Here is a 13,721-nt window from a genome sequence, read left to right as displayed (position 1 = left end):
GGTGCTCAAAGCAACAGGCACAGAACTGAGGGTGGGCAAGACAACTAATGTGCACCCCAGCTATTTCACTCTTGCTACAACACACGCACATGCACACCACAGGGAAGGAAAGCCAAGGCCCAGAGACATGCCACGCTCGTGATGGGCACAGGCTTCTACAACTGCTGGACACCACAGTCTGTGTCACTAACCGACTGGCTACTCAGCCTCCTCGCCCTGCCACCAGCCTGACTACAAACGCACCTTCCAGACAGAGCTTCCATCCACCAGTGTGAAGGGAAGGATATGGTCAATGATTAATTTTTTTTTAAAAAGGCACATCGACAAGAACAACAGTGGAAGTGAGAGGGCGTATTCTCAGGAAGATCAAGGGCAATGTATCTTTCACTGTAACAAATTTTATAAAATATCTAAAACTTTGTCATAACTTTATTGAACTGGCAGATGCCCTCCAAAACCCATGTTGGAGTGTCATGGCCACTAGGTGGTGCGGGAGCTCTGAGAGTGCCCCAACTGTGCCCTTGCTGTGTGACACCGGAGTAAGAACAAGACCCTTGTCAAGGTCACGCCGAATGTGGAACGTGGAGCCCACGGTTTCCCTGGCTGGGCACCACCCACCCCAGACTGCCATGCAGGCTGGCGTAAGGAGCTGAGGCCAGCAGGGCACCACATGCTCCTCGGACCCACAGAGCCCTACCTTGTAGATACACTTGTGGAAGTCGTTGAGGATGCCTTTGTCCTCCTCCTCCTCCTCCTTGACCGCCTCCTTTTCCTGAGCGAAGAGTCGCCGCCGGCCCGTCTTGAGCGGGGCCTGGCCCATCTCTTTGAGCTTGTTTCGAAAGCCATTGCGAGGCGCCACGCCATGGATGAGCCCGTTCTTGGGCTCGAAGCGGGGCAAGGGGTGGAACTTGTGGTGGTCGTTCTCTGTGTGGCCCTCCAGTGGCCCCTTGCGCTTCTCCAAGATCTCCTTCTCCATCAGCACCTCCTTCTCCAGCCGCCGATGCTCCTCGGGGGACAGGGAGTCGTAGGAGAGCAGGTACTGGCAGTAGGCCTCCTGCAATTTGGCCAGCCGGTCCTGGGCAGTTTTGGGGATGCGCAGCATGTCTGCTAGTTTGTTCCATTTTTTGAGGTCAGTCACTTGCTGCATGCCGCCCATCTCATTAATCAGCCGGAAAAAGCAGGCCAGGTCGAGCTCACAGCCTCCTGGGACGGTGAGGGAGGGAAAGGGTGGTAGTGAGAAGGCAGGAACAAAACTGTGCCTGTCCCACCTGCATTTCCTGAGCAACTGCTGCGTGCCAGGGACCATGTGGGCTCCAGGGCTGGAGCAGAGCAGCAAGAGTGCGCTTACAGTCCGGGGGAAGAATGCTATCATCTAGTGACAGTCACGGCAAGTCTAGGAGACAAAGAAGACCAGGGGACTAACCACACAGTGTTGTCAGGGAAGGCATCTGGGACTGCACGGAAAGACAGAGATAGTGACACACTGTGCGAGGATACAGCAGAGAACAAGCCAGCATTCTAAATCCTGAGCAGGATGGGTCCAAGTGTCCGCCACTGTCATCAGCTAGGTAGCTGGGAGAGAAGAGGCAGCAGAGACCCACACAGGCACACAGGGGGCCTGTGCAGAGCTTCCCAGCATCACCTGCACCCCAGCACGGCCTAGAGCAGCTCCATGTGGGGAATCACACTTATAGCTCCTGATTCCCCTCTCCTGACACCTACACAATCACATAAGGTGATCTGCCTTCCATCTCGATAGGCATCCATGACACGGGGCACACAGCCTCCTGTCGGTCCTAGGGAGAGGGGTTGTGCTGCAGGTTTTCTCTAATTCTTCATCAAATCAGAGATGTACATCAAACTCAGCCACGCTGAACTGCAACTTTGTGACTCCAAGATGCAAAGTAGAAAAGCAACTTCCCTGTACCAGATCTTCCAAAATAATCATCAAAATGCTGGGTGGGCAAAGTACAAACTAAGAACATCTTAAATCTTTGGAAGAGAAGAAGGCATTCCCTGGGTCTAGTCCTCAGCACTACCAAGGAAGCTGACAATGAACCAATGAAGGACAGATACAGTATCAGAGGCCAGTGCAGCCGGGTGCTCTGCACATGTGTGATCTGTCAGGTGGCTGCAGGGATCACCCATGACAGACTCAAGAAACAAGCCTCCAGACCAGCAGGGAGATCAGGAGGCAGGAGAGTGCCGGAGGTCCATTCATCTACCTAGTGGCCTGGGAGAGTTGATGGGGTGGGCTTCCCATCACTGAAGAACTTCCCCAGGCTGGGACAGAGGGACTTCAGGTCCAGGACTCTACAATTCACTTGAGGCCTGGAGGACAGTGCCGGGGGGAGTGAGGCAGATCTGCTTGGACAGCAGGAGCTCTCCCTCTGTGGGCTGGCCACATGTGGCTTAGTGTTAACAGAGTCGGGCAATGGGATGAGCTCCCTGTGTAAGTGCAACAGCAACCGAGTCAGACGCAGGCTGTACGCACTCCTCTCACTGCCATGCCATGGGCCTGCTGGCACACAGAGCCCAGGTCACCCACTCCTCACTCACCCAGGAACCCTGGGCACAGAGGCTCCCAGAGGGCTGGGGATACACATGGGTCACAAGGGGTAAAAGGCACATACACAGCAGAGGACGCCAGGAGATCACTTCTAAGATATCAAGTCCTGCCAGCTGCTGGAAGGTGAGGGCCAGGGCCTGAGGCCTGCTTGGGTTGCAGCTACTACTGCTGCAATGGACTGAGAGCTGGGCACTCATGAGTGCCACAAAGGGTACGCACTCGCCACAATGTGGTGCTACCGGCAGGCTCCCTGGCAAGACAGGGAAGATTAAAGAAAATACTAAGCCAACACAACCCCTCTAGCTGCCATTCCTTGGTCACCTAGCAGCCTGAGTGCTCACAAATTCCTGTGCCTACAGACTCTGTACTTCTGTGACCATCCATCATGTGACTTCCCTGACAGCAGACCACAAACCAAGAGTTCAAATCAGGTGACACTCACTTGGATGCATTCCCTGCAGGCAGCTATCTGCTGAGAGGAGTAATGAGGCCTCCCCTTGCCAATTCCTGACATGTGAGTGACTGACTGCTAGACCTCTCCCACATGCATGCTGGCTGTATTTCGTTCCGCCCCAGCCTACAGCTGGAGTGAACACTTCCCAGCTGTCCCAGTACATCTCAGCCTATGTAAAAGCCACTCTGTCTTCCTAAAGAAGTTCTTCCTGGAGACACAAAGACAGAGGACAGGACAGGGACTGGGGGCTGATAGCTGCAGGGACCTGGGAGGTAACAGCTTTCCTGCATGGTCACTGCAGGCTTCACCTGATGAGCCGGACACCAGTCCCAGCCCACAGCGCGCCTACTTGCTCTACGAAAACAGATGAACTGAGACCAAAGGGGAAACCAGGTGATGGGGAAGAAAGGGTGATAGGGCTAAACTATGAAACTCCCAAATAGGATGAAGTCCAAACCTCTAAAACTTCAGGATGCAGTGGAATTTAGGTGCAGCATCTTTTAAGGAACTAAGTAAAAAATAAGTTCACCTTGGTGGCATTCATACAGTCACACTGGTATCCTTGTAAGATCAGGACACAGACACAGAGGGAAGTCAATGTGACACGTGACAAAGTGGAAGCTAGGGACAGGATGTGGCAGAAACAGCCCTGCCGAACCCAAGCCCTGGATTAAGAGCTCTCAGGACCATAGGAAGACACCTCTCAGGTCCCCGAGCGTGGTGCCAGCCAGGCTCCTCCCTGCTTCCTGGGAGGCTGCTTAAGTTCACCAGAGAGCCCAGGATCCTCAGGGTGTGGCAGGAGCTACCAATACTAATGTTGCTCCTGCCACACACACCTGACTCTGTGGGACAGGGAAGTCAGGCTGCACCTTGGTGCCCAGGAGACCCACCTTTGGCGGGGGGAGCGACCTAGGCCTTACCGATGAGCGGGAGCTCGTCCATGGTGATGCCCTGAGATCTGAGGTGCTTCTTGATGCAGGCCAGCCGCTGCACATTGGGGCCCCAGCGCCGGCCCAGCTTGTGGATGTGCTGAATCTGTGTGACGAACCGCATCTCATCGTTGAGCTTGCACTCGGGCCGCCAGTCCGGAGGGGGGATCACCCTGCACATCCCATACTTCTCCACCTGAGCACGGACCGACTCGATGTAGATGAGTGGGTCATGGAACTCCTTGGCAGAGGGCCTGAGGACGGGGATCTCGTCCATCGCGGCCCACGCAGACCGGCCGCCCCCCTTCTCCGGCTTGCCTGGCGGAGGGTCGTGCGGCTTGCTGTGCAAGGGCTCTGGTTGCGAGGTAGAACGATTTTCACAGGAGGCGCTGTCCGGCTTGCCGTGTGCTTGTTTGCCTGGCGTGCTCTTGCCGGCCGTGGCCCGCTTCGGCCGGTTCCTTTCCAAACTCCGCTCGGGCACTTCCTTCTTCACGTGTCCATTCAGCAGAGGCTTCTCTGCTGAGGCCGCCGCTGCCTTTCTGCTGGGGGCTTCGGCAGGGCCGGTCACCCCCTTCATCTTCTTGGGAGGTGACTGCAGCTTCTCGGCCTGGTGTACCTCTTCCAGCCTCCTTTTGGAATTCCGCAGCCCCTCCCTCAGCTGCCGCCCCCCCACCTCCTTAGTGCATGACTTTGGGTTCAACCTGCCGCTCACCTTGAGGCCGCTGCCGGCAGGCCCGGTGGACTTGGACGCCCCCCCGAGGGATAGCACCTGTTTGCGGGTTTTTGCATTGCTACTTTCAGTTTTCCCTGAGATTGTGTGGTTGACAGCTGAACTGGGCTTGTGGTGATTAGGTTTGGTTTCCTTGACCAGTTCTCTCTTGGCTTTGGTGTATGTGACAGTCCCCTTGGTCACCGTGGCAGTGTACTTCACAGTTTTGGATGGTGAAGGTCTGACTTCGCGGATCTTTTTGGCACTGGTTGCACCTGCACCCAGAGATGACATTCGTGTGACTCCATTTACCTTAGAAACCTACGGAGGTGGCGGAAGCAGAGGTGAAAGCAGAATTAGTATCTGTGCCAGGACAGTGACCAACCCACAGAAGCCAAGGGCCCCAGGTACTGTGACCAACAGCATTGCTCCCAGCCTGCCGCCCCGCCTCAGGGGACAGCTAGGGATGCTCACAAAGCAAAGCAGAAAAACACACCTAAGGACTGCTCTGTGCTGCTTGGGCCTGAGCCACACACCTGTCAAGCTGCATGGAGCAGCCTAGTCTGGCCTCGCCCTCCCCCGCACCCCTCCTCCACTGGGGTTCCAGGGAGTTCCCAGGTCAGCACTCATTACTACAGCCCTTCCAGGACTCGTGGGGCTTCACAAAGGGGTCCTCATGGTCCTCATGTCATCTGTTTATAAGTGGGCAGCACATCCTGTCCACAAGGGAGAGTGAGGGATGTTTACACATTTTCAAATACATAAATAACATCCCCGGTCCAAGGAAAGCCTGTCTGCTCTTCTCTGTGCACATCACATGACAGCACGACCAGCCCACAGAATCAGAAAAGCAACGTGGCTAAAAAAAGAACAAAACAAAAACATAGTCTGGAAGGAAATGAACAACAGTGTCCAAGTGTCTTGGCTCTGATCCACAGGCCAGGCCAAGGTGTGGCTACCGGTTAACTATGCTGGTGAGGCCTTGTGTCGAAGATTCCGAGAACACCTACCATCCTCTTCTGCACTTGAAGCTCCCATCTTCTCTCCCCTGACAACTTCCACTCCTGGGTCTATATGAGCTAGGCAAACCGAGGCAGCACAACCACCAGGCAGTTCTGCGACACAGAAGGTGTCCTCCTTCCAAAGAAGGAGCTTTGGGGATGGGCTCTAACTTCTGGCAGGGACAGCCAGGGCTCCACACACAAGGGGCTCCTAGGTTCATTGGCTTCAGTGCAGAAGCTTCCACACTGCAGCTCTGCTGTCACAGTGTGAAAGCTGTCTGCTGTCACAGAGCCACACAAGTGGCTCTGATTTGTTACTTAACCTCATGGGCATCACTTTCCCTCTCCAGCATTCCTAAAACTGAGATGGTTAGAAGCACTGCCCTCTCCAAAACAGGCAGACTAAACCATGCCATCACTAGGAACATAGCACAAGCTCACAGTGCTTCCTTCCCCAGGAACCCAGAGTGCACGGGGCTGGGCAGGGGAGCACTAACCAGTGCCAGCACCCAGGTGGCTGTGCACACTGCCCTCACCACCAGGAGGCCAGTTATCAGGCAATGGGGCTGTGTCTTGCTGAACTGGGTGGCTCAGCCCATGTGGGACTAGACCACTGGCATAAATGAGGGTGGAGGGTTAGTGTGAGACTTTCAGGCAGAGTGCCCACTCTGCTGGCTCAGGACAGCACTCTGTCCTGTGGCTCCCCCATGGTGTGGAGCTGCTACTCTGAGAATTACTGTACAGAATGCTGGCTTAGAGCAAGAACAAGGAAGGAAGCCAGGAAGACCTGTATTTCTATATACCCGCAAGTACTCTGGGGCCCACCCACCACTGCACACACTGCATGACACCAGCTCTCAGAGCCAACCCTGGTCAATGCCACTGAGCCATCTTAGCTCCCAGAGGGGCCACAGCGCAAGTTTTGGCATGAAACTTTGGGCCACCAGCCATCAAGCACTCTATGAAGAAAGGGCAGCTGACAGGCAGGGTCTAGAATAAGCACTGCAAAGCTGGGAGCAGAGGATACCACTACCACAGAGAACTTACAAAGCCAAGCAGGGTCCCAGAAGCAGCCACTATTGCAGGAGAGGCGTACGGCAAGGCACACAACACAAATGCCTCTCATGCTTCACTGTTCTACAAATGATATTATGGCCAAAAGTAAAAAACATAAAACACTTAGAGGAAAAAAAAAAAAAAAAAAACACCCTGGTTTTTGCTGCCTGTGTTCCTGGTGTCAGGCATCATGAAAAGGGCAGGTGCCCAGATCTCAGGACTCTGGCTACAGCATGGACATGGAGAGCCCCACTCAGCCCCTGAATCAAGCAGGTGCAGCCATGCAGCCCTACCACCAATTCACCCCGATTTAGACCGCACAGGTGCTCCCCTCATTCCGAGACCAAAAGCTGTCAGCAACAGCAGGCGTACGTCCACAGAAGCCGCACCTCCCTGAGCAATCCAGCTGTCTGTCCTGCTAGGGTTCTATGCAGTGCTTCTAAAACCTGGGGCTACTAGGAATCCTGGGAGAGCTCCTGCACCTACCCCACACATTCCTATTTAATCTGTATGGGCAGAGAGAGAGAATCCCCCTGGATAGCTATGTGCTTGCAAATCAGGCAGGCGGTACCCTTCGCCACTCCTGTGCAGCTCCCTGTAAGAAGCCAAGACCCAACACAAACAAAATAAACTTCCTTTGTCTTGGCTTCGATAAGGGTTCTACAATCCTCGCACGCACCCCACCTCCCTAGCTCTACAGAAAGTGAAGCCCCTGAAGCCAGTCCTTTTCGTGACCCTTAGGCACCAAGCTGCTGCTTACATCTCGGGTGACCCAAGCACACTACCATGAGGTTTGGAAGCCAACAGTAAATCTTCCATTTTCAAGTCATACTAAACTGGTCTAGGACTTCAACCTCAAGAAAAACAATTCAGAAGGGATGTAATATAAGGTGTGGAAGACAAAAGCCCATGACATCGAGCATTTCTGTTCTTAGCAGAAATCCCATTCTGAGGGCTACACACAGTCAACGGTGTGATAGCGTGTGTGAGATCCCACGGCCCTTAATGTTCTCTTCACATCATGACTCACAGACAAAATGCTTAAGCCAGTTCATTAGAATCACAATTGAACAGGGAAAATATGCATTTCCAAGGCAGAACAGAAGATAAGAAATGAGTTTACAGTATTTTTGATGAACATAACAATTTTCAGGAACTAACATCGTTCTCAGTTCAACCAAGGACTCCTACTCTCAAAGCTTTTAATGCCCACTAGAGGGAGGCATTGAGCCAGAGACCTCAGCCCCTCAGCCACCCTTTCCCAAGGGGGCCAGAGCTGGAAGCTGGAGGCCATTTGGACTTTTAAGCTCCAGTTAAAAACCAAAGAGCCTAAACCGAACACAAACACATGCTGGGTCAGGCATGAAGTACAGACAAAAGGAAAGCTGTGGGCAGTGCCCACAGCAGCAAGGCCACATCTGGAGGAATCCTGGATCCCAGGGTTCACTAACGCTACACCCTACATGTGGGCAGTCACACTGTGGCTCAATCCAGGAGATGCACAATGAGTCCTTAAGTGCTGTCTATACCCTGGGCAACTTTGTTTCCTCCTATACACACTTGAATTTCAATTTCCAGAACGTGTTCGCACTACCATTTACCTTGTACTCCCAATTCTCTGGCCGACTCTGCTTCTTATGAGGCCAGAGCTACTCTGCAACTCATGGACAGCATCACAGGAACCTCTTCCTGTAACTCAGCACAATGGGCCACCCTGCAAGAGGCTCTGCTACAGAGCGAGGAAGCTGCTCCCTGTCTCCTCCACACACACCCCAGTCTTGGCCAACAAACGCCAGCCACAGGCTACCTATGTATGTTCCGTGCAGCCTGAGTGGCCATGCTGGCTTTAGGACTACAACTACTTCCACAACAAAAGTCTAGCCCTAACTCTTGCTAGGGACAATCTCCTATGTTTCTCAATCCTAAACTGCTCAGTGCCTGTTAGTGCCTTTAAACAGAACATTATTTCTGGAAAACAAAAGGTCTCAGATGCTTACCACACATCCAAATGACTGATGTGCAGCCACAGCCCCCTGACAGCTCAGGGTGCCCAGGGTACAAGCCGTGCACTGTGTGGGACAGACAGCTTGCCCAGCCCTACCGAGAGAGAGGGTGGGGCAGAGATGTCCAGAGACGCCCGACACCAAGAGAAAGGTCTATGTGGGTGCACATTCGTGTGCTCGCAGTCTCAGAAGCCTGCCGCAAGCACCACAAAGCATTACTGGCAGGGTGAGGGAAGCTATTTTGGTATGATCAAGAGTGAGCTGCTTCCAACAGCAGCCCTAGTAAGATTGCATTTCCTGCGATCACATTTACCCTTTCCTTCTAGGCACATGTAAAAAACAGCCAATCTGAAATGGAAGAGCAGAGCACCCTCTGGGCCTGTGTCTTTTTCGCAGCGGCAAAGATGAAAGGTCAGCACCCGATAATTTACATCAAGTGGTCACCAAAGGATCTACGATTTGCTTTCATTGACCTTATTTTCAGAGTATTTAACTAATGCACTCTGGTGGCTTCAAAATTATCCTTTCATGTCTCACAATGTCTGTCTGAGTTGGTGTGACTGGCTCTCAACGAATGACGCAGCCCAGGAAGATGAAATATCACACCTCGAGTCTCAGGAGAGGCAGAGTTGAGCAAAATCACAAGCAAGAGCCCCAGGCTGGGCAAATCACAGGAAAAGATCCCCTCCACACTGGCAGGGCCGCTTCTTCCACCCTCACCAGGGACACAGGCCAGGAACCCCGCAGCTACTCTATGGGGTGGGCAGCAGCCCTGTAAGGGTCACAGCTATGTGACACGGAACAGTGACATGGTCATCCCAGTACAAGGCGGAACTTGGTGCCCACCTCTGTCCAGTGTGCTGACTCCTCTGCTTCAGTTACCAAGGGAAGCCCCGGATGGAGGACGGAAGGCGGTGCTGAGCTGAGCAGAGCAGAGCTGTGTCCTCCATCCCAGTCCCGTGCACTCGAGCAGAAAGGAGCACTGTGCACACACGGGTGAGCCTAGGAGCCTCTGGACTCAGCAGTCGAGTGTATGTCCCCTGCTTGGGACCCCTGCAGGATCCATGGCCCTTCTCTGCGCTGCTGTGATCATCTCAACTCTCGTGTCAGAAGTTCCCCAAGAGTGAACTCTGTGAACTCTTTTACTTTCAGCTCCTATAAAAAGCACAGTTGAGGCTGAGGCAGAAGGATTCCAAGTTAAAGAGTCCAGCCTGTGGAACACAGTGAGACTCTATCTCAAATTTTTAAAAAGGGGCTAGAGATACAGCTCAATGTGAAGGCTCTGGGTTCAAGGGGCAGGCAAGGTAAGTGTCTTAGAAAATAGAGTAAGGCTGTGCATAACAACAGAATGACTGTCTGCTCACTTCGGCCTCACTGATCCCTCTTTAACACTGTTCTGTCTCAAAGTCATCTGGAGGCAAGTTTTGCCCCAGTTCCAGTCAGGCCGACAGCAGTGGCAGTGGGATGGTGGGGGCACACTGCAGACCCAGGGTGAAAGGAGTCCAGACCCAGGGCGCACCCAAGCTCTGTACCTCAGGGAATTGCACCTGGGGCCCTATTCCACAATTGGTCCTAGTTGTCACCCCTGGAAAACAGGGAGGCAGTAAGGCTTGTACTTTGGGAGCCACGAACTCCGTCTGTAATGGAATGCTTAGACTCAATGCTGTAGAGGGCATTAGAAGGGTACCTGCAGAGCACCGGAAGTGTGGCAATTCTGGGTATCTGAGAAGTCGAGGTTATGACAACCAAGCTAGGTGTGTGCACACACATCCCTGTGAGCACATCTGCATCCAGGGAAGGGTAGGGCCCAGTATTTTCCCACTACTGGAGCCATCTCTTGGGCTTTGTCATGCTGAACTGCTTCCCCTAGGGAATCTCTTGTCCCCTCCCACCTCACTCCAAATGGATCTCCCTAGACTACAGCCTGTAGTCTGTCCTAAGGAAAACTGACACTGCCCAATTCTGGGTGAGGGGAGCTCATCAGTAATCCCAGCGACTCAAGGGACACTAATTGGGACAGAGCATGGCCCATGAGGTATCAGCGAGACCCCACCTGTCCTGCAATAGCCCACCCTGTGCCTCCCACAGCTCCATCAATGTCCCTCCACTCACCTCCCAAGGTTGCAAGAAGCCACTACCGAGCAATGTGAGCATCCTCAAAGTCACAGTGGCCAGTCCCTGGGAACTTCTCCAGAGCTACCCAATAGGCCCTGTGGGCAGTGCAGCTCTGGGGAGGGGTTGGACATCCTTAGGGATGCACCCAGTGGCCACACCTCAGTCCATGCATATGACACTGAGGTGTGCTGCTGCCTGCATGACCATGGTATCCCAGGCGGACTCCATCACCTGAGGGCCTGCTGCACACTCCGAGCTGGTGACAGCAAACCTCTTAGAGCTCTCAATGACACACACAGAGCTTGCTGCAGCACATGTGCCATGGGTATGCCACTGCTGGTCCAACCCATGTCCCTGTTGTCTGTAGGTCACCTGGCACCCAAGGCAGGTACAGCAGGCGAGGGATAGTAAACAAATCCAGCTCCATTTTCACCTTCCCTTCATGAGACAACCAATGGGGACCCCTGGTGTACATGGGGCACGAAGGGCCACGCTGTGACAGTCCCCACAAGACAAGGGGCACCTCAGTACCAAGTCACCTCTCTTCCTGCAACAGGCCCTACCTCTGAGCTCCCCAAGGCTGCCGTGTTCCTTGGTGACACGCAGGGAGGTGGGCCCAGCACCCTGGGCTGGGTGTTGTTACCTGTTTCCGTAAGTCCTGAGCCGACCGATGCACAGAGGGGTGGTGGTGGTTGGCAGCGAGCCCCTTGGCTGGGGGGCCCAGGGAGGGGGCCACTGTGGGCTGTGTGACTGACGCCTGTTCCCTCCGGCTCTCCGCCCTGTGATCACTGTGCTTCTCCTTTGTGGGAGTGGCCTCTTTGCTTTTGTGTTTCTGAACAGGTTCTTTCTCCCGTGTTGATCTGCTGGAGCCATTGAAAACTAGAAAAGAAGGATAAAAAAGAGGGAGGTTACCACCTCGGGCAGATGGGAGATTTCTCAAGAGAGGACCAAGCTGGACATGGTGGTGCACACCTGTAATCTCACCATTTGGGAGGCTGAGGCACGAAGACTGCTGTGAGTTCAAGGTCAGCCTGGCTAGAGGGCAAGGAGGGCACAACTACCCAAACACAGGTGACAGCAACAATAGTGAACACATGACAAAACTCTAAAAACAATTCCTACAGAAGATAAGATAGTATCAGCAAGAATGAACATAGAGAAAGGGGATTGGGAGGGAGGAAATTTAAAAAAACCATCAACCTGTATTATGTACATGTACCTGCTCTCCCTAAGATAACTGTAAACTGCATGTATTGCAAACATACACTAATTTTAAAAGGGGGGGGGGACACAAAAATCTGGCATATGCCCTAAGAATTATTTGGTTACAGCCAAAACAGTGGAAAAATCCATCTGTAAAAAATTCTTACAGCTGGATGTGGTGGCACATACTTGTAATCTCAGCACTTAGGAAGCTAATGCAAGAGGACTGACACGATTTGAGGCCAGCCTGGGCTATGTGGCAAGACCCCATCTCCAAAAAAAACAGAAAATAAACTTGATCCCTAGTCATGGGATGGAGGGGGCCCCACTCTACAAATCCCTAGCATCCCATGGAATATTAACATTGTACCCTAAAAAGCAGAAATTAAATTTGAGGGGAGAACCACAAATACAGTACAGCAATGCCTCAGTTCACGAACTCAATTCTCTCCATTATTCTGTTTGCAAACCCAGTTGAACAAGAAATGAGTCAAATTTCCCACTGAATTTGATTCAGTCACTGTCCAAGTGGGTTTGCAAGCAGGACGACAGAAAGAAACCAGTGTAGCACCACTACTTTGGTGGGACCACTACTTTGATAAAGCCTCCCTCGCCTACCACACATGCTGGTTTAGTGACCTACTCTGTAACAGTGCTGCGCTGAGTGGGAGCTGCAGAGCAACTGTATCACATATCACAAGTGTGGCACAAGATTAAAATTTAAAAATTCAAGTGATTTTGAAACTTGGTAAAATCTAGAAATCCAGGTCAAGCCAGTGAGGTCCAGAACCACCTGCAGTCACATCCCAAGAACAGCACAGTGGGAGCACACTGGAAACACGGGGGCTTCCCCTCAGACTGAAAGGCACATGGAGCAGGGCACAGCTCAGCTGTGATGTTCAGAGCACAGAGAAAGAAGGAAAGACATACAGGTGCCGCCTGAACCCCTCTCAGTCTGGGAACTGGGGCTCCGATCAAGCCTGGATGCATCTAGGATGTGCATCTTCAGAACTGCCCCAGGCAGACATTTAGGGAGAAGTGAGCACCTGGAAGGCTCCTCCCGAAGCCACCCTCATCTTCCCGAGGCCTACATGCCTTCGAATGTGACCCACAGTGTCTCTTTGTGTCCTAGGTGAGCCTTTCACAATTCTCTGGAAGGCACTTCAGGGAATAAGCAAGGGTACTTGGACCTGGCTGGTACTGGCCGAGCAGCGCAGAGAAGCCCCAGAGAGTACTTTAGCTGCCATTTATAGAGGCTGTGGAGGAGACTGGCTCCCTTGTCCACATACTCAGCAAGAACCCTAAGGTTCCCAAGCCTCCCCACTCCCACCACGACTCAGGGCTTCAGGGAGAACGCAGTGCTAGAGGGCCCAACCCAGCAGGCAGTGGGAAGTCCTCCCCAGTGTGTGCAAGCTCTGCAGTCAGCCCCTCTTCCTCCAGCTGCCAGGCTGGCTAAGGAACAGCTCCTCCTCTCTGCAGCTACAGCCTCAGACCCTTAAATTAGGTCTGCTCTAAAGCATACCTTGCCATAGGTTGCAAATATTTTGTCTTTTTGTATCTTTATCTGTTATGACACTAAATCCGCTAGCTTTGTTGGTGTGTGAGGAAGAGGAATGCTACAGGCTGAACTGGCTCCTCTGAACTGAGCTACATCCCCAGTCCCTTTTTATATTTTGAGACCG

At 52.9% G+C, this 13,721-nt stretch overlaps 1 protein-coding gene across 3 annotated transcripts in view; it reads right to left on the bottom strand.

The window, feature by feature from the left end:
* Window positions 1–13,721, bottom strand: part of Jarid2 (jumonji and AT-rich interaction domain containing 2) — a 226,800-nt gene that overhangs the window by 14,505 nt on the left and 198,574 nt on the right. For all 3 annotated transcript variants that reach the window (XM_003468848.5, XM_013151364.3, XM_005003278.4), the window contains 3 exons: window positions 11,480–11,715; window positions 3,944–4,982; window positions 698–1,203 (listed from right to left, as the gene is read on the bottom strand). In XM_003468848.5, coding sequence (XP_003468896.3) covers window positions 698–1,203; window positions 3,944–4,982; window positions 11,480–11,715 — 1,781 coding nt within the window. The remainder of the gene's footprint in view (window positions 1–697; window positions 1,204–3,943; window positions 4,983–11,479; window positions 11,716–13,721) is intronic.

The sequence above is a fragment of the Cavia porcellus genome, unplaced genomic scaffold (genome assembly GCF_034190915.1).
Source record: "Cavia porcellus strain 051 isolate PalLab524CR breed Dunkin Hartley unplaced genomic scaffold, mCavPor4.1 scaffold_13, whole genome shotgun sequence".
NCBI classification, from domain to species: Eukaryota; Metazoa; Chordata; class Mammalia; order Rodentia; family Caviidae; genus Cavia; species Cavia porcellus.
The sequence above is the reverse complement of the archived record's forward strand: the minus strand, read 5'-3'. Positions and strand labels throughout refer to the sequence as shown.